We start from the raw sequence: 26,984 nt of genomic DNA, 5'->3' as shown, positions 1-26,984 counted from the left end.
ATAACGGTAGTAGGCCCAAGAGAAACAACAAGCGAGAAGGGTTATTCAATAAATTCAATTTTAATAATAAAAGGATAGACTGGGAGAAAATAAACAGGGAACTTACAAACATTCAATGGGAAAATGTTATAAGTAATACAAATCCTACACAAGGAATAGAAAAACTGACTTCTGAAGCCTATGAAGTCTGTCTGAAATATGTTCCTTTGAGGAAAGCCAGAAAGAGGTCCAACATAGAAAGAGAACGCAGACGACACTACAAAAGAAGAAAAAGTTAACAGAAATGCTGAAGCAGACACGACTGTTCATACAAGAAGGAATAACTTAAACAGGCAAATTGAAGAAATCGAACAAAGACTGAAGCATTCATATCAGACTGACGAATCACTATTAGAACAGAAAGCAATTCAAGAAATAAAGAAAAACCCAAAAATATTTCTTCACATATGCTAAATCAAAAGAAAAAGCCACTGCCAGTATGGGACCTATTCGTACGAGTGAAGGTTCATACACGGAAGATAACAAAGAAATTAATGAAATCCTAAAAAAGTAGTATGAGGACATGTTTAGCACTCCGATACACAGCATGAAAGTGGAAGATCCGGACAACTTCTTTATGCGTGATATCCAAACACCTGTAAATATAACTGATATCAACACGAGCGTAAAAGATTTTGATAGAGAAATTGAAAACATGCCCAATTGCCCCGGGATCAGACTCATGGAATTCAATTTTTATAAAGAAATACAAAGTGCCAGTAGCACAGGCACTCAGTATAGTGTGGAGGAAGAGCTTGGACACGGGGGAGATACCAGATGCGCTTAAAGCAGCAGACATAGCCCCTCTACACAAGGGAGGGAGCAAAGCATTGGCAAAGAATTATAGACCAGTTGCACTAACGTCGCACATAATTAAAGTATTTGAGAGAGTGATCAGGAGTCAGGTCACTAGTTTCATGGAGACCAATGACCTCCACAACCCAGGCCAACATGGATTTAGAGCAGGAAGATCATGCCTCTCACAGCTACTTGACCACTACGACAAAATCATTGAGGCATTAGAAGAAAAACAGAATGCAGATGTGGTATACACAGATTTCGCAAAGGCATTCGATAAATGTGACCATGGAGTGATAGCACACAAAATGAGGTCAATGGGAATAACTGGTAAAGTAGGACGCTGGATACTCAGTTTTCTGTCGAACAGAACACAAAGAGTAACGGTCAACCATATAAAATTGAGTCCAAGCACAGTTAAAAGCTCTATACCTCAAGGTACAGTCCTTGCACCGCTGCTTTTTCTTATTCTCAGATCAGAAATAGCCTCAAATACAAGTCACAGCTTCGTATCATCCATTGCACATGACACAAAAATCAGCATGAAAATTACCTCTGCTGAAGACATTGAAAAACTACAAGCAGATATTAAAAAGTGTTCGACTGGGCAGCAGAAAATAACATGATGTTTAACAGTGATAAATTCCAGGTACTCAGGTACAGTTAAAATGAGAACCTTAAACATAATACAGGGTACAAAACACAATCATATCTGCCCATAGTAGGAAAGCAACATGTCAAGGATTTAGGAATAATGATGTCCGACGACCTAACGTTTAGGGAGCATAACCAAGCAAATATTGCGTCAGCCAGGAGAATGATAGGATGGATTACGAGAACTTTCAAATCCAGGGATCCCATCACAATGGTTGTACTCTTCAAGTCACTTGTGTTGTCCCGTCTTGAGTACTGCTCAGTACTCACTTCCCCTTTCAGAGCAGGAGAGATTGCTGAAATAGAGGGAATACAGAGAACATATACGGCACGCATAGACGAGATAAAACATCTAAATTATTGGGATCGTCTCAAAGCTCTCCAAATGTACTCACTAGAAAGGAGACGCGAGAGATACCAAATAATATACACATGGAAGATACTGGAGGGCCAGGTCCCAAATCTACACAGTAAAATAACAACGTACTGGAGTGAACGATATGGAAGAAAATGCAGAACAGAACCAGCGAAGAGCAGAGGTGCCATAGGCACAATCAGAGAACACTGTATAAACATCAGAGGTCCAGTGAAGAGCAGAGGTGCCATAGGCACAATCAGAGAACACTGTATAAACATCAGAGGTCCGCGGTTGTTCAACATCCTCCCAGCGAGCATAAGAAATATTGCCGGAACAACCGTGGACATCTTCAAGAGGAAACTAGACTTTTCTTCAAGGTGTGCCGGATCAACCTGGCTGTGGTGGGTATGTGGGCCTGCGGGCCGCTCCAAGCAACAGCCTGGTGGACCAAACTCTCACAAGTCAAGCCTGGCCTCGGGCCGGGCTTGGGCAGTAGAAGAACTCCCAGAACCCCATCAACCAGGTACGCAGGGTGACCTGATAGACAGGGTGACAACGTACGCAGGGTGACCTGATAGACAGGGTGACCTGATAGACAGGGTGACAACGTATGCAGGGTGACCTGATAGACAGGGTGACCAGGCAGGGTGACCTGATAGACAGGGTGACAACGCACACAGGGTGACCTGATAGACAGGGTGACAACGCACACAGGGTGACCTGATAGACAGGGTGACAACGCACACAGGGTGACCTGATAGACAGGGTGACAACGCACACAGGGTGACCTGATAGACAGGGTGACAACGCACACAGGGTGGCCTGATAGACAGGGTGACAACGCACACAGGGTGACCTGATAGACAGGGTGACAACGTACACAGGGTGAGGGGGGCGGCCAGGTCGGTTGCTCTACTGAATTGAAAATCAGTTGTGGCGCCAGGGTGCTGCCCCCCCCTCCCCCCCCCCCCACCTGATGGGCACCTGACCTCACTTCCGGCGGGGCGCGCCTCCCCCCCCCTGCACACGGGTGGCACCGGCGTGGCACCGGGCCCCGGTGGCGGCTACCGGCACCGGGGCCCGGTACACGTAGCGCGGCGGTAAGTTTAGAGGGAAGAAAAGGTGGGCGGTTATCACCTGACCCCTGGTGGCGGGCGGCGGGCGGCGCACGAAACCCACCCACAGTGTCGCCGCCCACCGCCCTGCCACTCCCGCCCGCCCCCACCCCTCACCCACTCCCCCCACCACCCCCCCACTCGCCACCAGCATAAACCACGCTATAATAAAGCAAATGAGGCGGTTAGATATGAGGTAGGAGGTGGTGGAGGCGCGTCAGACGACGACAAAGTCACACGTGGCAGGCCGTGTCCGAAGGCGGCGAGACGCGCGCCTCCGCCGCCGCCGCCAGAATGAACGCGCCGCTGCCTTGCCACTCCCTAACTAAAAACATTATTTACTACCCCAACTTCCCTACCATCTCCACAACCCCCTCCACCGCCCCCAACATTAACCCCACTCTTCACACATACATTCCTCATATTAAACACATTCATCTATTACAACTTAAGGAACAAAATATAAAAAAATTAATGTCGGGATTGAAGATCGTGAGACTGGGATTTGTGAATGAAGTGTACCTTGCACGCATACAAATTATGGCGCGCACATGTCACCAATATGGCACTATTGACACTCTGCGGTGTTTACTACCCCCATAGGCCCTCTCGCAACACCTTGTCTTGCCTGCAACCAACATGGCAAGCTATAGTGACATAGAGCTTTGTGAGGGACACCATCTTAGAGAGAGAGGAGAGAATGGTCCGGTGCCTGGACCCTTGCTCCTGTGATCGCTTTTTGTCCAGCAGTAGTTAGTGTCCACACCGCCGCCTCCTCCTCCCTCCCCTCCACCCACAACCTCACCCCCTCCCTCCCTCCAACCGGCTACCACCCACTCCAACACACAGTGGGCGGCCACCACCCACCCCTACACACAGTGGGCGGCCACCACCCACCCCAACACACAGTGGGCGGCCACCACCCACCCCTACACACAGTAGGCGGCCACCACCCACCCCTACACACAGTGGGCGGCCACCACCCACCCCTACACACAGTGGGCGGCCACCACCCACCCCAACACACAGTGGGCGGCCACCACCCACCCCTACACACAGTGGGCGGCCACCACCCACCCCTACACACAGTGGGCGGCCACCACCCACCCCTACACACAGTGGGCGGCCACCACCCACCCCTACACACAGTGGGCGGCAACCACCCACCCCTACACACAGTGGGCGGCCACCACCCACCCCTACACACAGTGGGCGGCCACCACCCACCCCTACACACAGTGGGCGGCCACCACCCACCCCTACACACAGTGGGCGGCCACCACCCACCCCAACATCTCCCAGGATGACGTAGGGATCACTAAACACAGCATTAATGACGTTCAAATCAGCGTGTACTTTCCCCCTACCACAGACAACCTACACCCAATATAAGAAGATATAATTACCTTACCTCATATAGCTTGAGCACATTATACAGCCGCACAGCTGCAGCAACTGGGTAACGAGGCGCACAGTTTTTGTTCCTACAAGGTGATTGGTCTGTCACACAGCCAGTCACTTTTATATATCACACTTCACTAACCAGATGAGTTGGAACGCTCGCTCGCATACACGCACGCACACACACACATAAGAAGAAAACCCAGACATAATAGTACTCACAGAGACAAAACTAACAGAAGCCATAACAAATACAGTGATTCCGTTGGAATACTACGTAGTTAGGAAAGAGAGGGAGGGAAGAGGTGGAGTGGCTCTGCTGATAAGAAAAGACTGGAGTTATGTGGAGATGGTTATCCAGGGCTGTGAAGGGTTCAGTGGCTACATAACAGCCACCATAGTAATTGGAGAACAAAAACTGGTAGAATACACAACTCCCCAACCAAATGGCCCAAACAGGAATATGATAGAAACAACATGGCCACCACTAATATAATAGAGAGAGCAGCTTCTGTCACTTGCATGAACGGATCAAGACTGCTAATCATGAGAGACTTCAACCACGGGAAGATAGACTGGGAGAACAGCGGCCCACATGGAGGACCAGACACATGGAGAGCTCAGCTACTGGATGTGCCAACAAGAAACTTCCTGAGCCAAAGCGTCCAGGGATCCACATGAATGAGAGGTCATATTTCTTATGCTCGCTGGGAGGACGTTGAACAACCGCGGACCTCTGATGTTTATACGGTGTTCTCTGATTGTGCCTATGGCACCTCTGCTCTTCACTGGATCTCTGATGTTTATACAGTGTTCTCTGATTGTGCGTATGGCACCTCTGCTCTTCACTGGACCTCTGATGTTTATACAGTGTTCTCTGATTATGCCTATGGCACCTCTGCTCTTCACCGGACCTCTGATGTTTATACGGTGTTCTCTGATTGAACCTATGGCACCTCTGCTCTTCACTGGATCTCTGATGTTTATACAGTGTTCTCTGATTGTGCGTATGGCACCTCTGCTCTTCACCAGACCTCTGATGTTTATACAGTGTTCTCTGATTGTACCTATGGCACCTCTGCTCTTCACTGGCTCTATTCTGCATTTTCTTCCATATAGTTCACTCCAGTACGTTGTTATTTTACTGTGTAGATTAGGGACCTGGCCCTCCAGTATTTTCCATGTGTATATTATTTGGTATCTCTCTCGTCTCCTTTCTAGTGAGTACATTTGGAGAGCTTTGAGACGATCCCAATAATTTAGGTGCTTTATCGCGTCTATGCGTGCCGTATATGTTCTCTGTATTCCCTCTATTTCAGCAATCTTTCCTGCTCTGAAGGGGGAAGTGAGTACTGAGCAGTACTCAAGACAGGACAACACAAGTGACTTGAAGAGTACAACCATTGTGATGGGATCCCTGGATTGGAAAGTTCTCGTAATCCATCCGATCATTTTTCTGGCTGTCACAATATTTGCTTGGTTATGCTCCCTAAACGTTAGGTCGTCAGACATCATTATTCCCAGATCCTTTACATGTTGCTTTCCTACTATAGGCAGATTTGAATGTGTTTTGTACCCTGTATTATGTTTAAGGTCCTCATTTTTACCGTACCTGAGTACCTGGAATTTATCACTGTTAAACATCATGTTATTTTCTGCTGCCCAGTCGAAAACTTTATTAATGTCTGTTTGTAGATTTTCAATGTCTTCAGCAGAGGTAATTTTCATGCTGATTTTTGTGTCATCTGCAAAGGATGACACGAAGCTGTGACTTGTATTGACATAACTGGCCGACCCCTCACAGTGTTCAAGAGAGAACTTGATAAACACCTCCAAACAATACCTGATCAACCAGGCTGTAACTCATGCGTCAGACTGCGAGCAGCCGCGTCCAACAACCTGGTTAACCAGTCCAGTAACCTGGAGGGCTGGTCAGAGACCGGGCCGCGGGGACCATGACCCCCGGAATCACCGCAAGGTAGCCAATCTGACCCCAAGCCCAGTCGAGCTGCTGTGGTCATACCGTGATCTATAAGACTGTTGCTTCCTGCGGCCCACAAACTCCCTTTCTCAAGCACCAACTTCCTGTTGCATACACTCAAAGGTGGCTTACCGCAGAGCTGTGGTGCTGGGCACGCACGCACACGCACACGCACGCGCACACTAATGAGGTGGGCAGCAGGAGATACCCACACAGGACAGGTAGACCGCGGGCACCCTCGCCCACATGCTAATACCCGCACTTCCTCCCTCCCAACACATTCAATATTCCTCACACATTAGATCAATGGTCTGCAAGCTGCAATGCGGCCCCGGGTCACGCCCACGGCTGACCTCTTGTTTCTACTCCCTCCCGAGGCCTCAACCCCCACCCGGCCTATACCCCCCCCCTTCCTTAATCCCCCCCCCCCCCACAATCACCAACCCCGACAATGCCCACTCCTCCCTGCCCACGATCCCCCCCCCCCCAAACTCCCTACCCAACCTATCAAAATACCTTCCTCGAGGCCTACAGTTAACATGTAGGCACAAAACAATTTCTGGACGTTCTAGAAATTGACCTAACAACATGTGGACGCACTAGAGAGTGATCTAACAACATGTGGACGCACTAGAGAGTGATCTAACAACATGTGGACGCACTAGAGAGTGATCTAACAACATGTGGACGCACTAGAGAGTGATCTAGAGACAGGTGGACGCACTAGAGAGTGATCTAACAACATGTGGACGCACTAGAGAGTGATCTAACAACAGGTGGACGCACTAGAGAGTGATCTAGCAACATGTGGACGCACTAGAGAGTGATCTAGCAACATGTGGACGCACTAGAGAGTGATCTAACAACATGTGGACGCACTAGAGAGTGATCTAGAGACAGGTGGACGCACTAGAGAGTTATCTAGAGACAGGTGGACGCACTAGAGAGTGATCTAACAACATGTGGACGCACTAGAGAGTGATCTAGAGATAGGTGGACGCACTAGAGAGTGATCTAACAACAGGTGGACGCATTAGAGAGTAATCTAGAGACAGGTGGACGCACTAGAGAGTGATCTAGAGACAGGTGGACGCACTAGGGAGTGATCTAGAGACAGGTGGACGCACTAGAGAGTGATCTAGAGACAGGTGGACGCACTAGAGAGTGATCTAGAGACAGGTGGACGCACTAGAGAGTGATCTAGAGACTGGTGGACGCACTAGAGAGTGATCTAACAACAGGTGGACGCACTAGAGTAATCTAGAGACAGGTGGACGCACTAGAGAGTGATCTAACAACATGTGGACGCACTAGAGAGTGATCTAGAGACATGTGGACGCACTAGAGACTGATCTAATAACAGGTGGACGCACTAGAGAGTGATCTAACAACATGTGGACGCACTAGAGAGTGATCTAACAACATGTGGACGCACTAGAGAGTGATCTAACAACAGGTGGACGCACTAGAGTGATCTAACAACACGTGGACGCACTAGAGAGTGATCTACAGACAGGTGGACGCACTATAGAGTGATCTAGAGACAGGTGCACGCACTAGAGAGTGATCTAACAACAGGTGGACGCACTAGAGAGTGATCTAACAACATGTGGACGCACTAGAGAGTGATCTAACAACATGTGGACGCACTAGAGAGTGATCTAGAGACAGGTGGACGCACTAGAGAGTGATCTAGAGACAGGTGGACGCACTAGAGAGTGATCTAACAACATGTGGACGCACTAGAGAGTGATCTAACAACATGTGAACGCACTAGAGAGTGATCTAGAGACGTGTGAACGCACTAGAGAGTGATCTAGAGACAGGTGGACGCACTAGAGAGTGATCTAGAGACAGGTGGACGCACTAGAGAGTGATCTAGAGACAGGTGGACGCACTAGAGAGTGATCTAGAGACAGGTGGACGCACTAGGGAGTGATCTAGAGACAGGTGGACGCACTAGAGAGTGATCTAGAGACATGTGGACGCACTAGGGAGTGATCTAGAGACAGGTGGACGCACTAGAGAGTGATCTAGAGACAGGTGGACGCACTAGAGAGTGATCTAGAGACAGGTGGACGCACTAGAGAGTGATCTAGAGACAGGTGGACGCACTAGAGAGTGATCTAGAGACAGGTGGACGCACTAGAGTGATCTAGAGACAGGTGGACGCACTAGAGAGTGATCTAGAGACAGGTGGACGCACTAGAGTGACCTAGAGACAGGTGGACGCACTATAGTGACCTAGAGACAGGTGGACGCACTAGAGAGTGATCTAGAGACAGGTGGACGCACTAGAGTGATCTAGAGACAGGTGGACGCACTAGAGAGTGATCTAGAGACAGGTGGACGCACTAGAGAGTGATCTAGTGACAGGTGGACGCACTAGAGAGTGATCTAGAGACAGGTGGACGCACTAGAGAGTGATCTAGAGACAGGTGGACGCACTAGAGAGTGATCTAGAGACAGGTGGACGCACTAGAGAGTGATCTAGAGACAGGTGGACGCACTAGAGAGTGATCTAGAGACAGGTGGACGCACTAGAGAGTGATCTAGAGACAGGTGGACGCACTAGAGAGTGATCTAGAGACAGGTGGACGCACTAGAGAGTGATCTAGAGACAGGTGGACGCACTAGAGAGTGATCTAGAGACAGGTGGACGCACTAGAGAGTGATCTAGAGACATGTGGACGCACTAGAGAGTGATCTAGAGACATGTGGAAGCACTAGAGAGTGATCTAGAGACATGTGGAAGCACTAGAGAGTGATCTAGAGACAGGTGGACGCACTAGAGAGTGATCTAGAGACAGGTGGACGCACTAGAGAGTGATCTAGAGACAGGTGGACGCACTAGAGTGACCTAGAGACAGGTGGACGCACTAGAGTGACCTAGAGACAGGTGGACGCACTAGAGAGTGATCGAGACAGGTGGACGCACTAGAGTGATCTAGAGACAGGTGGACGCACTAGAGAGTGATCTAGAGACAGGTGGACGCACTAGAGAGTGATCTAGTGACAGGTGGACGCACTAGGGAGTGATCTAGAGACAGGTGGACGCACTAGAGTGACCTAGAGACAGGTGGACGCACTAGAGTGACCTAGAGACAGGTGGACGCACTAGAGAGTGATCTAGAGACAGGTGGACGCACTAGAGTGATCTAGAGACAGGTGGACGCACTAGAGAGTGATCTAGAGACAGGTGGACGCACTAGAGAGTGATCTAGAGACAGGTGGACGCACTAGAGAGTGATCTAGAGACAGGTGGACGCACTAGAGTGATCTAGAGACAGGTGGACGCACTAGAGAGTGATCTAGAGACAGGTGGACGCACTAGAGAGTGATCTAGAGACAGGTGGACGCACTAGAGAGTGATCTAGAGACAGGTGGACGCACTAGAGAGTGATCTAGAGACAGGTGGACGCACTAGAGAGTGATCTAGAGACAGGTGGACGCACTAGAGAGTGATCTAGAGACAGGTGGACGCACTAGAGAGTGATCTAGAGACAGGTGGAAGCACTAGAGTGTGATCTAGAGACAGGTGGACGCACTAGAGAGTGATCTAGAGACAGGTGGACGCACTAGAGAGTGATCTAGAGACAGGTGGACGCACTAGAGAGTGATCTAGAGACAGGTGGACGCACTAGAGAGTGATCTAGAGACAGGTGGACGCACTAGAGAGTCATCTAGAGACAGGTGGACGCACTAGAGAGTCATCTAGAGACAGGTGGACGCACTAGAGAGTCATCTAGAGACAGGTGGACGCACTAGAGAGTGATCTAGAGACAGGTGGACGCACTAGAGAGTGATCTAGAGACAGGTGGACGCACTAGAGAGTCATCTAGAGACAGGTGGAAGCACTAGAGAGTGATCTAGAGACAGGTGGACGCACTAGAGAGTGATCTAGAGACAGGTGGACGCACTAGAGAGTGATCTAGAGACAGGTGGACGCACTAGAGAGTGATCTAGAGACAGGTGGACGCACCAGAGAGTGATCTAGAGACAGGTGGACGCACTAGAGAGTCATCTAGAGACAGGTGGACGCACTAGAGAGTGATCTAGAGACAGGTGGACGCACTAGAGAGTGATCTAGAGACAGGTGGACGCACTAGAGAGTGATCTAGAGACAGGTGGACGCACTAGGGAGTGATCTAGAGATAGGTGGACGCACTAGAGAGTGATCTAGAGACAGGTGGACGCAGGAATCAGGGAACCATCAAGCATGTGATGAGTATTTACATTTGACTTAACTTTAACATGTGACTGGTCCTCGCTCCACCCACACGCCCCCCCCCCCCCAAACGCCCACCCCGCCCACAGGAAGACGCCCAAGAGGAAGAGACAGACAATCTAGGAGAGGTAAGAGCACCCGAGCACCGCCGGGTCAACACAACAAGGGCTGTAGGTGAGACAAAGAGAGGGGCCAGGACCCGCGACCACCTCACAGGTAAACAACGGCACCACGGTCCCCAACCTTGCCTCTCACGCTATTCCTCACCCCCCCCCCCCCCCTTACCTTCATAAAGGTAATATTACCTTTATGAAGGGTGCATTTCCCATTTAACGGTAATACTTCCTATATCTTTATTGACTATTAGAGTCAAACTCAATATTTGAGACGTTCACGGAAACTCGTACGAAAGATTACATGGAAAGTGAAATCTGGATTCCAAGTTATAATTTATATAGATGTGATAGAGAAAATAGGTCAAATGGAGGAGTAGGTCTGTATATTAAAGTGGACCTGGTATGCACAGAGCTAATAAACTCAACTAATGAGGTGGTAGAGGTACTTGGAATTAAGGTAGAAAAACTAAACCTAATTATTATTCTAATATATAAACCGCCAGATACAACGGTTGAGGAATTCACAGAGCAGATGCACAAAATAGAGAACATCCTTGATAATCTAGCGAACCCAGCACCAGATATTATCTTCCTTGGAGATTTCAATTTATCAAATCTAAGATGTTGAATGGCAAACACAAATATCATAGCAGGGAACGACCCGGGAAGTAACCAACCACAGGTCAGAGAACTTTTGAGATTCTGTGACAAATTCTCGCTCAATCAACAGATTACAGAACCAACTAGGAACGAAAACACACTAGACTTGTTATTCACAAACAATGATGAACTAATCAGAGACATTACAATCTCAGATACTTCATACTCAGACCATAAGCTCATTGAAGTGCGAACTAGCATAAATAACGGTAGTAGGTCTAAGAGACCCAACAAGCGAGAAGGAATATTCAATCAATTCAATTTCAACAATAAGAGGATCGACTGGGAAAAAATAAATGTAGACCTTGCAACCATTCAATGGGAGACGGTCTTAAGCGACAAAACTCCCACACAGGGAATAGCTCAACTGACAGCTGAAGCTTACAAGGTCTGCTTGAAGCACGTGCCTGTGAGGAGGGGCAGAAAGAGGACCACTCTAGAAAGAGAACGCAGACGACTGTACAGGAGAAGGAAAAAATAACGGAAATGATTAGGCAGACACGACTATCACAAGTAAGGAAAATAAGCCTAAGCAGGGAGATCGAAGAAATAGAACAAACGTTGAAGCGATCATACGAGGCTGAGGAAATGGAATTGGAACAGAAAGCTATACAAGAGATAAAGAAAAATCCGAAATATTTTTTCACATATGTAAAATCAAAATCCAAAACCTCGACCAGTATTGGACCGTTAATTACAAGTGAAGGTACGTACACAGAGGACAACAAAGAGATTAGTGAAATTCTAAGAAGCCAGTATGAGGCTATGTTTAGCACACCAATAAACAACATTAAAGTTGATGACCCAGACAGCTTCTTTATGAATGACATTCAAGCTGCAGATAATATAACGGATATTACCACAAACTCGGAAGACTTTGAACGAGAAATTGACAATATGCCTATGCACTCAGCTGCTGGGCCTGACTCATGGAATTCAATATTCATAAAGAAATGTAAAGTACCAGTAGCGAGAGCACTCAGCGTAATATGGAGAAAGAGCCTGGATACAGGGGAGATACCAGCAGCACTTAAATCTGCAGATATAGCTCCGTTGCACAAGGGGGGGGGGGAGTAAAGCCTTGACAAAAAATTATAGGCCAGTTGCACTAACATCACACATAATAAAAGTGTTTGAAAGAGTGATTAGGAATCAAATTTCTAGTTTTATGGAAAATAATGAGCTACACAACCCAGGACAACATGGATTTAGAGCGGGCAGATCCTGTCTGTCACAGTTACTCAACCACTATGACAAAATCACAGAAGCTCTAGAAGAAAAGCAAAATGCAGATGTTGTATACACAGACTTTGCAAAGGCGTTCGACAAATGTGACCATGGAGTGATAGCTCACAAAATGAGGTCAATGGGAATAACTGGTAAAGTAGGACGCTGGATACTCAATTTCCTGTCGAACAGAACACAAAGTGTAACAGTCAATCAAATATAATCGAGTCCAAGAGAGCTCTGTACCTCAAGGTACAGTCCTTGCACCACTGCTGTTCCTTATTCTCATATCAGATATAGACCAAAATACAAGTCACAGCTTCGTGTCATTTTTTGCAGATGACACAAAAATCAGCATGAAAATTACCTCTACTGAAGACATTGAAAAACTACAAGCAGATATTAATGCAGTTATCGACTGGGCAGCAGACAATAACATGATGTTTAACAGTGATAAATTCCAGGTACTCAGGTACGGCAAAAATGAGAACCTTAAACATAATACAGAGTACAGAACACAATCGAATCTTCCCATAGTAGGAAAACAGCATGTCAAGGATTTGGGAATAATGATGTCCGACGACCTAACGTTTAGGGAGCATAACCAAGCAAATATTGCGTCAGCCAGAAAAATGATCGGATGGATTACGAGAACTTTCAAATCCAGGGATCCCATCACATTGGTTGTACTCTTCAAGTCACTTGTGTTGTCCCGTCTTGAGTACTGCTCAGTACTCACTTCCTCCTTCAGAGCAGGAGAGATTGCTGAAATAGAGGGAATACAGAGAACATATACAGCACGCATAGACGAGATAAAGCACCTAAATTATTGGGATCGTCTCAAAGCTCTCCAAATGTACTCACTAGAAAGAAGACGAGAGAGATACCAAATAATATACACATGGAAGATACTGGAGAGCCAGGTCCCAAATCTACACAGTAAAATAACAACGTACTGGAGTGAACGATATGGAAGAAAATGCAGAATTGAACCAGTGAAGAGCAGAGGTGCCATAGGCACAATCAGAGAACACTGTATAAACATCAGAGGTCCAGTGAAGAGCAGAGGTGCCATAGGCACAATCAGAGAACACTGTATAAACATCAGAGGTCCGCGGTTGTTCAACGTCCTCCCAGCGAGCATAAGAAATATTGCCGGAACAACCGTGGACATCTTCAAGAGGAAACTAGATAGTTTCCTCCAAGGAGTGCCGGACCAACCGGGCTGTGGTAGGTATGTGGGCCTGCGGGCCACTCCAAGCAACAGCCTGGTGGACCAAACTCTCACAAGTCAAGCCTGGCCTCGGGCCGGGCTTGGGCAGTAGAAGAACTCCCAGAACCCCATCAACCAGGTATAACTGTAATATTAGCTTTATAACGGCAATATTTCCTTTATAAAGCTAATATTTCCTTTATAAAGCTAATATTAGCTTTATAGCGGTAATATTAGCTTTATAGCGGTAATATTAGCTTTATAGCGGTAATATTAGCTTTATAGCGGTAATATTAGCTTTAGAGCGGTAATATTAGCTTTATAACGGTAATATTAGCTTTCTAACGTTAACATTTGCATTATTATATTAACATCTGTTGTGTGTTAATAATGTTAATATAAGCTCAAGAGATTACAGTCTACCTAAACATTGTAACATTTAGCACAGACACGCTAATGTTTGAGCTAAGACGTCTCCACTGTATTATTGTGTGTTGAATTAAGGAATTATATAAATTCAATGTTTATTATATAAATTCAATGTTAAATTAACTTAACAAGCTGGAATGATTTAGAGAATCCTTCTACTGATGCTCTGTTGAAAGGCTTTGACACCTTGTATTATGTTTGTGAATTATTAAGTTCAATAAGTTCATACATTGAACTTACCTGTCTCTGGAAGATTGTCAACTGGCTTCCCCTTTGTTAAACTTTACCTGCAGGAGAGATAAATAAACAGATATTAATAGATAGCTGTGTTAGATAATATACATAAATGATCCACAAAAGATAGCGTGTTAGATATATAATATACTTAAATGATCCACAAAAGATAGCGTGTTAGATAATATACATAAATGATCCACAAAAGATAGCTGTGTTAGATAATATACATAAATGATCCACAAAAGATAGCGTGTTAGATAATATACATAAATGATCCACAAAAGATAGCTGTGTTAGATAATATACATAAATGATCCACAAAAGATAGCGTGTTAGATATATAATATACATAAATGATCCACACTAATTCAATTTCTTTCTTTATTATGCACCCCATACCCATCCGGTGAGCGGTAAATAGCTTTGATCGTCTATCGTCTGAGGTTAGCTGCTTTAGATATATAATATACATAAATATACACATAATATAAATATACATATACATATAATATACAAAAATAAAGAGAATATACTAGATGAGTTGCCCAATTTTTATTTATTCATGACGATTGGGCTTTTTATTAGAGAACTTCCCTGATGGGTTAACACAACATACGACCAGACAGAAACTTCTGAACAATACTTCAGAATACAAAACAGTGTTCTCTGATTGTGCCTATGGCACCTCTGCTCTTCACTGGACCTCTGATGTTTATACAGTGTTCTCTGATTGTGCCTATGGCACCTCTGCTCTTCACTGGACCTCTGATGTTTATACAGTGTTCTCTGATTGTGCCTATGGCACCTCTGCTCTTCACTGGTTCTATTCTGCATTTTCTTCCATATCGTTCACTCCAGTACGTTGTTATTTTACTGTGTAGATTTGGGACCTGTCCCTCCAGTATCTTCCATGTGTATATTATTTGGTATCTCTCGCGTCTCCTTTCTAGTGAGTACATTTGGAGAGCTTTGAGATGATCCCAATAATTTAGGTGCTTTATCTCGTCTATGCGTGCCGTATATGTTCTCTGTATTCCCTCTATTTCAGCAATCTCTCCTGCTCTGAAGGGGGAAGTGAGTACTGAGCAGTACTCAATACGGGGCAACACAAGTGACTTGAAGAGTACAATCATTGTGATGGGATCCCTGGACTTAAAGGTTCTCGTAATCCATCCTATCATTCTCCTGGCTGACGCAATATTTGCTTGGTTATGCTCCCTAAACGTTAGGTCGTCACACATCATTATTCCCAAATCCTTTACATGTTGCTTTCCTACTATGGGCAGATATGATTGTGTTTTGTACCCTGTATTATGTTTAAGGTCCTCATTTTTGCCGTACCTGAGGACCTGGAATTTATCACTGTTAAATATCATGTTATTTTCTGCTGCCCAGTCGAAAACTTTATTAATATCTGCTTGTAGTGTTTCAATGTCTTCAGCAGAGGTAATTTTCATGTTGATTTTTGTGTCATCTGCAAAGGATGATACGAATACCTCTGAACAAATATTTAAAACAATATTCCAGAAAAATTACCGACGTTACCATCAAGTGGTTACAATCCCACATGGTACCCACAGGCAATTACAATCACCCACAGCAGTACTAAGCTGCCACTACCATTACCACCAATACCCGCAAGTGGGTACCATTACCCGCAGTACCCGCAAGTGGCTACCATTACCACCAGTACCCGCAAGTGGCTACCATTACCACCAGTACCCGCAAGTGGCTACCATTACCACCAGTACCCGCAAGTGGCTACCATTACCACCAGTACCCGCAAGTGGCTACCATTACCCGCAAGTGGCTACCATTACCACCAGTACCCGCAAGTGGCTACCATTACCCGCAAGTGTCTATAATCTTCCACAATAACCCGAAGCAGGCGGAGTCATCCACACCTCGGCAATACGGTTATGTAGAGCTCTGCAATACGGTTATGTAGAGCTCTGCAATACGGTTATGTAGAGCTCTGCAATACAGTTATGTAGAGCTCTGCAATACAGTTATGTAGAGCTCTGCAATACGGCTATATAGAGCTCTGCAATACGGTTATGTAGAGCTCTGCAATACAGTTATAATCTTACATATATGACTGCTGCCTCTCTTCCTCTAATATGTCAGTGTGGGGGGGGGGCAGGGTTTTGTTTTGGGAGAGAACAGCAGGGAGAGACAACAGCAGGGAGAGACAACAGCAGGGGAGAGGCAACAGCAGGGGAGAGACAACAGCAGGGGAGAGACAACAGCAGGGAGAGGCAACAGCAGGGAGAGGCAACAGCAGGGAGAGACAACAGCAGGGAGAGACAACAGCAGGGAGAGACAACAGCAGGGAGAGACAACAGCAGGGAGAGACAACAGCAGGGAGAGACAACAGCAGGGAGAGGCAACAGCAGGGAGAGGCAACAGCGGGGAGAGACAACAGCGGGGAGAGACAACAGCGGGGAGAGAGAACAGCGGGGAGAGAGAACAGCGGGGAGAGGCAACAGCGGGGAGAGGCAACAGCAGGGAGAGGCAACAGCGGGGAGAGGCAACAGCAGGGAGAGACAACAGCAGGGAGAGGCAACAGCAGGGAGAGACAACAGCGGGGAGAGACAACAGCAGGGAGAGACAACAGCAGGGAGAGACAACAGCAGGGAGAGACAACAGCAGGGAGAGACAACAGCAGGGAGAGACAACAGCAGGGAGAGGCAACAGCAGGGAGAGGCAACAGCAGGGAGAGGCAACAGCAAGGAGAGACAACAGCGGGGAGAGACAACAGCGGGGAGAGACAACAGCGGGGAGAGGCAACAGCGGGGAGAGGCAACAGCAGGGAGAGGCAACAGCGGGGAGAGGCAACAGCAGGGAGAGACAACAGCAGGGAGAGGCAACAGCAGGGAGAGACAACAGCGGGGAGAGACAACAGCGGGGAGAGACAACTGAGGGGAGAGGCAACAGGGGGGAGAGGCAACAGCAGGGAGAGGCAACAGCAGGGAGAGACAACAGCAGGGAGAGACAACAGCAGGGAGAGACAACAGCAGGGAGAGACAACAGCAGAGAGAGACAACAGCAGAGAGAGACAACAGCAGGGGAGAGACAACAGCGGGGAGAGACAACAGCGGGGAGAGACAACAGCAGGGAGAGGCAACAGCAGGGAGAGGCAACAGCAGGGAGAGACAACAGCAGGGGAGAGACAACAGCAGGGAGAGACAACAGCGGGGAGAGACAACAGCAGGGAGAGACAACAGCAGGGAGAGACAACAGCAGGGAGAGACAACAGCAGGGAGAGACAACAGCAGGGAGAGACAACAGCAGGGAGAGGCAACAGCAGGGAAAGGCAACAGCAGGGAGAGGCAACAGCAGGGAGAGACAACAGCAGGGAGAGACAACAGCAGGGAGAGACAACAGCAGGGGAGAGACAACAGCAGGGAGAGACAACAGCAGGGAGAGACAACAGCAGGGAGAGACAACAGCAGGGGAGAGACAACAGCAGGGGAGAGACAACAGCAGGGAGAGACAACAGCAGGGAGTGACAACAGCAGGGAGAGACAACAGCAGGGAGAGACAACAGCAGGGAGAGACAACAGCAGGGAGAGACAACAGCGGGGAGAGACAACAGCGGGGAGAGACAACAGCGGGGAGAGACAACAGCAGGGAGAGACAACAGCAGGGAGAGGCAACAGAGGGGAGACAACAGCGGGGAGAGACAACAGCAGGGAGAGGCAACAGAGGGGAGACAACAGCAAGGAGAGACAACAGAGGGGAGAGACAACAGAGGGGAGACAACAGCAGGGAGAGACAACAGCAGGAAGAGACAACAGCAGGAAGAGACAACAGCAGGGAGAGACAACAGAGGGGAGAGACAACAGCAGGAAGAGACAACAGCAGGGAGAGACAACAGCAGGAAGAGACAACAGCAGGGAGAGACAACAGCAGGGAGAGACAACAGCGGGGAGAGACAACAGAGGGGAGACAACAGCAAGGAGAGACAACAGAGGGGAGAGACAACAGAGGGGAGACAACAGCAGGGAGAGACAACAGCAGGGAGAGACAACAGCAGGAAGAGACAACAGCAGGGAGAGACAACAGAGGGGAGAGACAACAGCAGGGAGAGACAACAGAGGGGAGAGACAACAGCAGGGAGAGACAACAGCAGGGAGAGACAACAGCAGGGAGAGACAACAGCAGGGAGAGACAACAGCAGGAAGAGACAACAGCAGGGAGAGACAACAGAGGGGAGAGACAACAGCAGGGAGAGACAACAGAGGGGAGAGACAACAGCAGGGAGAGACAACAGCAGGGAGAGACAACAGAGGGGAGAGACAACAGAGGGGAGAGACAACAGAGGGGAGAGACAACAGCAGGGAGAGACAACAGAGGGGAGAGACAACAGCAGGGAGAGACAACAGAGGGGAGAGACAACAGAGGGGAGAGACAACAGCAGGGAGAGACAACAGCAGGGAGAGACAACAGCAGGGAGAGACAACAGAGGGGAGAGACAACAGCAGGGAGAGACAACAGAGGGGAGAGACAACAGCAGGGAGAGACAACAGAGGGGAGAGACAACAGCAGGGAGAGGCAATTGGAGGGAGAGGCAACAGGAGGGAGAGGCAACAGGAGGGAGAGACAACAGAGCGGAGGGACAACAGGAGGGAGAGGCAACAGGAAAGAGAGACAACTGGATATCGTGCATGAGGGGAACAATAACAGATCCTTCACAACAAAATCGCAGCACAACAAACTGGAAGGAGGAGGAGCCAAGGCAGGAGACAGGAGCTAATCAGCATGGAGGAGAGGGGTAGTAGCGTTACTACTGGTGGGAGGAGTAAGGCTGCAGCCAATGAGAGCAGCGAGGAGCGGGCGCGGGCGTTGCCTAATATGCGGAGCAGGGGGGGGGGGGGGGTATATAAGCCGGAGACCCTCTCGCGCGCGAGCTTTCCAGTCTGGCCTGAGCTAGTGATCCGTGCGGGCCGCCACCGCGCTCCTCGGCGCTCCCACGCCCGCCCTACGTCACCACGCCCACCTCTACGTCACCACGCCCACCTCTACGTCACCACGCCCACCGAACGTCACCACGCCCACCGAACGTCACCACGCCCACCGAACGTCACCACGCCCACCAAACGTCACCACGCCCACCAAACGTCACCACGCCCACCAAACGTCACCACGCCCACCAAACGTCACCACGCCCACCAAACGTCACCACGCCCACCAAACGTCACCATAAACAAGTGAGATAGTTACTTTATACTTATATGTAGCACTTCTTATACTTTGGTTTATAGCGAAACATTTTCAGAAAGGTTTGGTGGTCCAAACCACACCAAGTGCAGGTGTGTGGAGGATGGTCCAGGTGTGTGAGGGTGGTCCAGGTGTGTGGAGGGTGGTCCAGGTGTGTGGAAAGTGGTCCAGGTGTGTGGAGGATGGTCCAGGTGTGTGGAGGATGGTCCAAGTGTGTGGAGGGTGGTCCAGGTGTGTGGAGGGTGGTCCAGGTGTGTGGAGGGTGGTCCAGGTGTGTGGAGGGTGGTCCAGGTGTGTGGAGGATGGTCCAGGTGTGTGGAGGGTGGTCCAAGTGTGTGGGGGATGGTCCAGGTGTGTGGGGGATGGTCCAGGTGTGTGGGGGATGGTCCAGGTGTGTGGGGGATGGTCCAGGTGTGTGGGGGATGGTCCAGGTGTGTGGGGGATGGTCCAGGTGTGTGGAGGATGGTCCAGGTGTGTGGAGGATGGTCCAGGTGTGTGGAGGATGGTCCAGGTGTGTGGAGGATGGTCCAGGTGTGTGGAGGATGGTCCAGGTGTGTGGAGGGTGGTCCAGGTGTGTGGAGGGTGGTCCAGGTGTGTGGAGGATGGTCCAGGTGTGTGGAGGGTACTCCAGGTGTGTGGAGGATGGTCCAGGTGTGTGGAGGGTACTCCAGGTGTGTGGAGGGTGGTCCAGGTGTGTGGAGGGTGGTCCAGGTGTGTGGAGGGTGGTCCAGGTGTGTGGAGGGTGGTCCAGGTGTGTGGAGGGTACTCCAGGTGTGTGGAGGGTGGTCCAGGTGTGTGGAGGATGGTCCAGGTGTGTGGAGGGTGGTCCAGGTGTGTGGAGGGTGGTCCAGGTGTGTGGAGGGTGGTCCAGGTGTGTGGAGGGTGGTCCAGGTGTGTGGAGGGTGGTCCAGGTGTGTGGAGGGTGGTCCAGGTGTGTGGAGGATGGTCCAGGTGTGTGGAGGGTGGTCCAGGTGTGTGGAGGGTGGTCCAGGTGTGTGGAGGGTGGTCCAGGTGTGTGGAGGGTGGTCCAGGTGTGTGGAGGGTGGTCCAGGTGTGTGGAGGGTGGTCCAGGTGTGTGGAGGGTGGTCCAGGTGTGTGGAGGGTGGTCCAGGTGTGTGGAGGGTGGTCCAGGTGTGTGGAGGGTGGTCCAGGTGTGTGGAGGGTGGTCCAGGTGTGTGGAGGGTGGTCCAGGTGTGTGGAGGATGGTCCAGGTGTGTGGAGGATGGTCCAGGTGTGTGGAGGGTGGTCCAGGTGTGTGGAGGGTGGTCCAGGTGTGTGGAGAGTGGTTCAGGTGTGTGGAGGGTGGTCCAGGTGTGTGGAGGGTGGTCCAGGTGTGTGGAGGGTGGTCCAGGTGTGTGGAGGGTGGTCCAGGTGTGTGGAGGGTGGTCCAGGTGTGTGGAGGGTGGTCCAGGTGTGTGGAGGGTGGTCCAGGTGTGTGGAGGGTGGTCCAGGTGTGTGGAGGGTGGTCCAGGTGTGTGGAGGGTGGTCCAGGTGTGTGGAGGGTGGTCCAGGTGTGTGGAGGGTGGTCCAGGTGTGTGGAGGGTGGTCCAGATGTGTGGGGGATGGTCCAGGTGTGTGGAGGGTGGTCCAGGTGTGTGGAGGGTGGTCCAGGTGTGTGGAGGATGGTCCAGGTGTGTGGAAGGTGGTCCAGGTGTGTGGAGGATGGTCCAGGTGTGGGGGGGATGGTCCAGGTGTGTGGAGGATGGTCCAGGTGTGTGGGGGATGGTCCAGGTGTGTGGAGGGTGGTCCAGGTGTGTGGAGGATGGTCCAGGTGTGTGGAGGATGGTCCAGGTGTGTGGGGGATGGTCCAGGTGTGTGGAGGGTGGTCCAGGTGTGTGGAGGATGGTCCAGGTGTGTGGTCCCCTCCCCCTACCCCCCCCCCCCCCCCCCCCCCACCCCATAATACAGTTAAGGGTGTGAGCGCATAAAGATGGTTTCCGCGTTCCAGTGGCACCAAGGTCTCCGGTGCCAGGAAGCTTGGCACTCCAAGCTTAGTGCCTCGTCTGGCTTCCATGGAGGCTTGTCCTCCTCCAGGTGCGTCGCCGGTGCCTGCCACAGTGCCAGGCACAGCTCTTGTGGCCCCTCAACCACCATACCTCTCTGGCACTGCCTTCTGTCTGATAGCAGTGTCCTGCTGGTACCATTCCTATAGCAGGAGTGTGGTCTAGCCAACCCTGGCTAGTCACTAGTACCATTCCTATAGCAGGAGTGTGTTCTAGCCAACCCTGGCTAGTCACTAGTACCATTCCTATACCAGGTGTGTGGTCTAGCCAACCCTGGCTAGTCACTAGTACCATTCCTATAGCAGGTGTGTGGTCTAGCCAACCCTGGCTAGTCACTAGTACCATTCCTATACCAGGTGTGTGGTCTAGCCAACCCTGGCTAGTCACTAGTACCATTCCTATAGCAGGAGTGTGGTCTAGCCAACCCTGGCTAGTCACTAGTACCATTCCTATAGCAGGAGTGTGGTCTAGCCAACCCTGGCTAGTCACTAGTACCATTCCTATACCAGGTGTGTGGTCTAGCCAACCCTGGCTAGTCACTAGTACCATTCCTATAGCAGGTGTGTGGTCTAGCCAACCCTGGCTAGTCACTAGTACCATTCCTATAGCAGGAGTGTGGTCTAGCCAACCCTGGCTAGTCACTAGTACCATTCCTATACCAGGTGTATGGTCTAGCCAACCCTGGCTAGTCACTAGTACCATTTTTATAGCATTACCACGGTAATGGTACTAGTCACTAGTACCATTACTGTGGGGTCTCTGGATGTGAACTACCACCATTACTGTGGGGTCTCTGGATGTGAACTACCACCATTACTGTGGGGTCTCTGGATGTGAACTATCACCATTACTGTGGGGTCTCTGGATGTGAACTATCACCATTGCTGTGGGGTCTCTGGATGTGAACTACCACCATTACTGTGGGGTCTCTGGATGTGAACTACCACCATTGCTGTGGGGTCTCTGGATGTAAACTACCACCATTACTGTGGCGTCTCTGGATGTGATCGTTCTCATAATCCATCCTATCATTGTCCTGGCCGCCGCCGCCGCCATATTTGCTCGGTAATGTTCACTATGTGTCAGGTCTTCAGGCATCATAATTACGGATCTTTTACCTGTTGCTTTCCTTCTATGAGTTGGTCTGATTATGTCTTGTACCCCTGTGTCCTGTACCCCTGTGTCATGTACCCCTGTGTCCTGTACCCCTGTGTCCTGTACCCCTGTGTCCTGTACTCCTGTGTCCTGTACTCCTGTGTCCTGTACCCCTGTGTCGTGTACCCCTGTGTCCTGTACCCCTGTGTCGTGTACCCCTGTGTCCTGTACTCCTGTGTCCTGTACCCCTGTGTCTTGTACCCCTGTGTCATGTACCCCTGTGTCTTGTACCCCTGTGTCCTGTACTCCTGTGTCCTTTACCCCTGTGTCGTGTACCCCTGTGTCCTGTACCCCTGTGTCCTGTACTCCTGTGTCCTGTACCCCTGTGTCTTGTACCCCTGTGTCATGTACTCCTGTGTCCTGTACCCCTGTGTCCTGTACTCCTGTGTCCTGTACCCCTGTGTCCTGTACCCCTATACTCCTGTGTCCTGTACCCCTGTGTCCTGTACCTCTGTGTCCTGTACCCCTGTACTCCTGTGTCCTGTACCCCTGTACTCCTGTGTCCTGTACCCCTGTGTCCTGTACCCCTGTGTCCTGTACCTGTGTCCTGTACCCCTGTGTCCTGTACCCCTGTGTCCTGTACCCCTGTGTCCTGTACCCCTGTGTCCTGTACCCCCGTGTCCTGTACTCCTGTGTCCTGTACTCATGTGTCCTGTACTCCTGTGTCCTGTACCCCTGTGTCCTGTACCTCTGTGTCCTGTACCTCTGTGTCCTGTACCTCTGTGTCGTGTACCCCTGTGTCCTGTACCTCTGTGTCGTGTACCCCTGTGTCCTGTACCTCTGTGTCGTGTACCCCTGTGTGGTGTACCTCTGTGTCCTGTACCTCTGTGTCCTGTACCTCTGTGTCCTGTACCCTGTGTTTTGTTTAAGTTCCCCATTTCCACCATACCTCAGTACCTGAACCTTGTCACCGTTAAACATTCAAGTTTTTTCCAATTGGCCAATCGGAGACAATTAATATCAGCCGCCCGTTTTTAGTGTCTTCTACGGATAAAATTTTCATGTTGATTTTTAAATCTACAAAGGAGGATACTTTGCTGTGGGAGGTGGTGTGGTGTACAGCAAGGTGTACCGTGGTGTACAGCAAGGTGTACCGTGGTGTACAGCAAGGTGTACCGTGGTGTACAGCAAGGTGTACCGTGGTGTACAGCAAGGTGTACCGTGGTGTACAGCAAGGTGTACAGCAAGGTGTACCGTGGTGTACAGCAAGGTGTACCGTGGTGTACAGCAAGGTGTACCGTGGTGTACAGCAAGGCGTACCGTGGTGTACAGCAAGGTGTACCGTGGTGTACAGCAAGGTGTACCGTGGCGTACAGCAAGGTGTACCGTGGTGTACAGCAAGGTGTACCGTGGTGTACAGCAAGGTGTACCGTGGTGTACAGCAAGGCGTACCGTGGTGTACAGCAAGGTGTACCGTGGTGTACAGCAAGGTGTACCGTGGCGTACAGCAAGGTGTACCGTGGTGTACAGCAAGGTGTACCGTGGTGTACAGCAAGGTGTACCGTGGCGTACAGCAAGGTGTACCGTGGTGTACAGCAAGGTGTACCGTGGTGTACAGCAAGGTGTACCGTGGCGTACAGCAAGGTGTACCGTGGTGTACAGCAAGGTGTACCGTGGCGTACAGCAAGGTGTACCGTGGAGTACAGCAAGGTGTACCGTGGCGTACAGCAAGGTGTACCATGGTGTACAGCAAGGTGTACCGTGGTGTACAGCAAGGTGTACCGTGGTGTACAGCAAGGTGTACCGTGGTGTACAGCAAGGTGTACCGTGGCGTACAGCAAGGTGTACCGTGGAGTACAGCAAGGTGTACCGTGGTGTACAGCAAGGTGTACCGTGGTGTACAGCAAGGTGTACCGTGGTGTACAGCAAGGTGTACCGTGGCGTACAGCAAGGTGTACTGTGGTGTACAGCAAGGTGTACCGTGGCGTACAGCAAGGTGTACCGTGGTGTACAGCAAGGTGTACCGTGGTGTACAGCAAGGTGTACCGTGGTGTACAGCAAGGTGTACCGTGGCGTACAGCAAGGTGTACTGTGGTGTACAGCAAGGTGTACCGTGGTGTACAGCAAGGTGTACCGTGGTATATCTTCATCCGTCTTGATTCTTCTCATAATTTTTGCATCATCAGCAAACATTGAGAGGAATGAGTCTATACCCTCCGGAAGATCATTCACATATATTAGAAACAGGATGGGTCCAAGTACTGAGCCCTGTGGGACTCCGCTGGTGACATCTCGCCACTCTGATGTCTCCCCCTCACCGTTACTCGCTGTTTCCTGTTGCTTAAGTACTCCCTTATCCACTGGAGCACCTTCCCTTTTACTCCTGCCTGTTGCTCCAACTTTTTTAACAGCCTTTTATGGGGTACTGTGTCAAAGGCTTTTTGGCAATCCAGGAATATGCAGTCGGCCCACCCTTCTCTTTCCTACCTAATTTTTGTTGCCTGGTTATAAAATTCTATTAAACCTGTGAGGCACGATTTACCATCCCTGAACCCATGTTGGTGGTGCGTTACAAAGTTATTTCCCTCCAGATGGTCTACGAGCCCTTTTCTCACGATCTTCTCCATCACCTTGCATGGTATACAAGTTAAGGACACTGGCCAGTAGTTCAGTGCCTCTTGCCTGTCACCCTTTTTGTATATTGGGACCACGTTAGCTGTCTTCCAACTTTCTGGTAAGTCTCCTGTTTCCAGTGACCTGTTATACACCATAGAGTGGCACACTTAGTGCTTCTGCACCTTCCTTTAGTATCCATGGTGAGATTCTGTCAGGCCCAACAGAATTTGTCACATCCAGCTCCAGCAGACACCTTTTGACCTCATCACTGGTGAGGTCAAATTCCTCCAAGGTTGCTTGGTTTGCCGTCTCCTCATTTAGTGCAGGGGCTTCTCCTTGTTCTATTGTAAAGACCTCCTGGAATCTCTTGTTGAGCTCTTCACACACCTTGTCATTCTCTGTGTATCTGTTCTCCGCTTTTTGCAGCTTCATCACTTGTTCCTTCACTGCTGTTTTCCTCCTGATGTGGCTGTGGAGCAGCTTTGGTTGGGTCTTGGCTTTACTTGCGATGTCATTTTCAAACTGTCTCTCTGCTTCCCTCCTCATTCTGAGGTACTCATTTCTGGCCCTCTGGTATCTTTCCCTGCTCTCTGGTGTTCTGTTATTTCTGTAGTTTCTCCATGTTCTTTTACTCAGTTGCTTCGCTACCTTACATTCCTGGTTGAACCATGGGTTTTTCTGTTGTTTTTCGTTTTTCTCCTTTTGGACGGGGATAAACCTGTCTGCAGCTTCCTGGCACTTTTGGGTGACAAAATCCATCATGACCTGCACATTCTTGTCTCTAAGTTCTGTTTCCCATGGTATTCCCCTGAGGAAGCTGTAGTGGTGTACAGCAAGGTGTACCGTGTGTACAGCAAGGTGTACCATGTTGCACAGCAAGGTGTACTGTGGTTTACAGCAAGGTGTACCGTGGTGTACAACACGTTTCTTCTAAGGAGGAAATTTTCATGTTAATTTTTAAATCTACAAAATATGACACGCAGATCTGGGAGGTGGTGTAGTGTACAGCAAAATGTACCGTCTATACAAGGTGTACCATGGTGTATAGTAAGGTGTACTGTGGTGTACAGCAAGGTGTACTGTGGTGTACAGCAAGGTGTACCGTGATGTATAGCAAGGTGTACTGTGGTGTACAACACGGTGTACTGTGGTGTACAACACGGTGTACCGTGGTGTATAGCAAGGTGTACCGTGGTATATAGCAAGGTGCACCGTGGTGTACAGCAAATGTCTTCTACGGATGAAATTTTCATTTTGAAATCACCTACAAAGGATGACAAGCAGCTGTCGGAGGTGGTGTATAGCAAGGTGTACCGTGCTGTACAGTAAGGTGTACCGTGGTGTATATCAAGGTGTACCATGGTGTAGAGCAAGGTGTACCTTGGTGTAGAGCAAGGTGTACTGTGGTTTACAGCAAGGTGTACCGTGGTGTACAGCAAGTGTCTTCTACGGATGAAATTTTCATTTTGAAATCACCTACAAAGGATGACAAGCAGCTGTGGGAGGTAGTGTGGTGTACAGCAAGTATACCGGGGTGTACAGCAAGGTGTACCGTAGTGTATAGCAAGGTGTACCGTGGTGTACAGCAAGG

General features: G+C 49.6%; 2 protein-coding genes across 5 annotated transcripts in view; one reads left to right on the top strand and one right to left on the bottom strand.

Annotated features, from left to right (window-relative positions):
* The window catches only part of LOC123770712 (serum response factor), a 310,097-nt gene that overhangs the window by 150,085 nt on the left and 133,028 nt on the right, over positions 1–26,984 (bottom strand). The window lies entirely within an intron of this gene.
* The window catches only part of LOC138364824 (uncharacterized), a 60,932-nt gene continuing 53,168 nt past the window's right edge, over positions 19,221–26,984 (top strand). The window contains exons 1-2 of the mRNA XM_069324808.1: positions 19,221–19,233; positions 19,389–19,669. Coding sequence (XP_069180909.1) covers positions 19,221–19,233; positions 19,389–19,669 — 294 coding nt within the window. The remainder of the gene's footprint in view (positions 19,234–19,388; positions 19,670–26,984) is intronic.

This window comes from Procambarus clarkii, chromosome 14 (assembly GCF_040958095.1).
Source record: "Procambarus clarkii isolate CNS0578487 chromosome 14, FALCON_Pclarkii_2.0, whole genome shotgun sequence".
NCBI classification, from domain to species: domain Eukaryota; kingdom Metazoa; phylum Arthropoda; class Malacostraca; order Decapoda; family Cambaridae; genus Procambarus; species Procambarus clarkii.
Note: the sequence above shows the minus strand (reverse complement) of the source record. Positions and strands in the feature narration are given on the sequence as shown.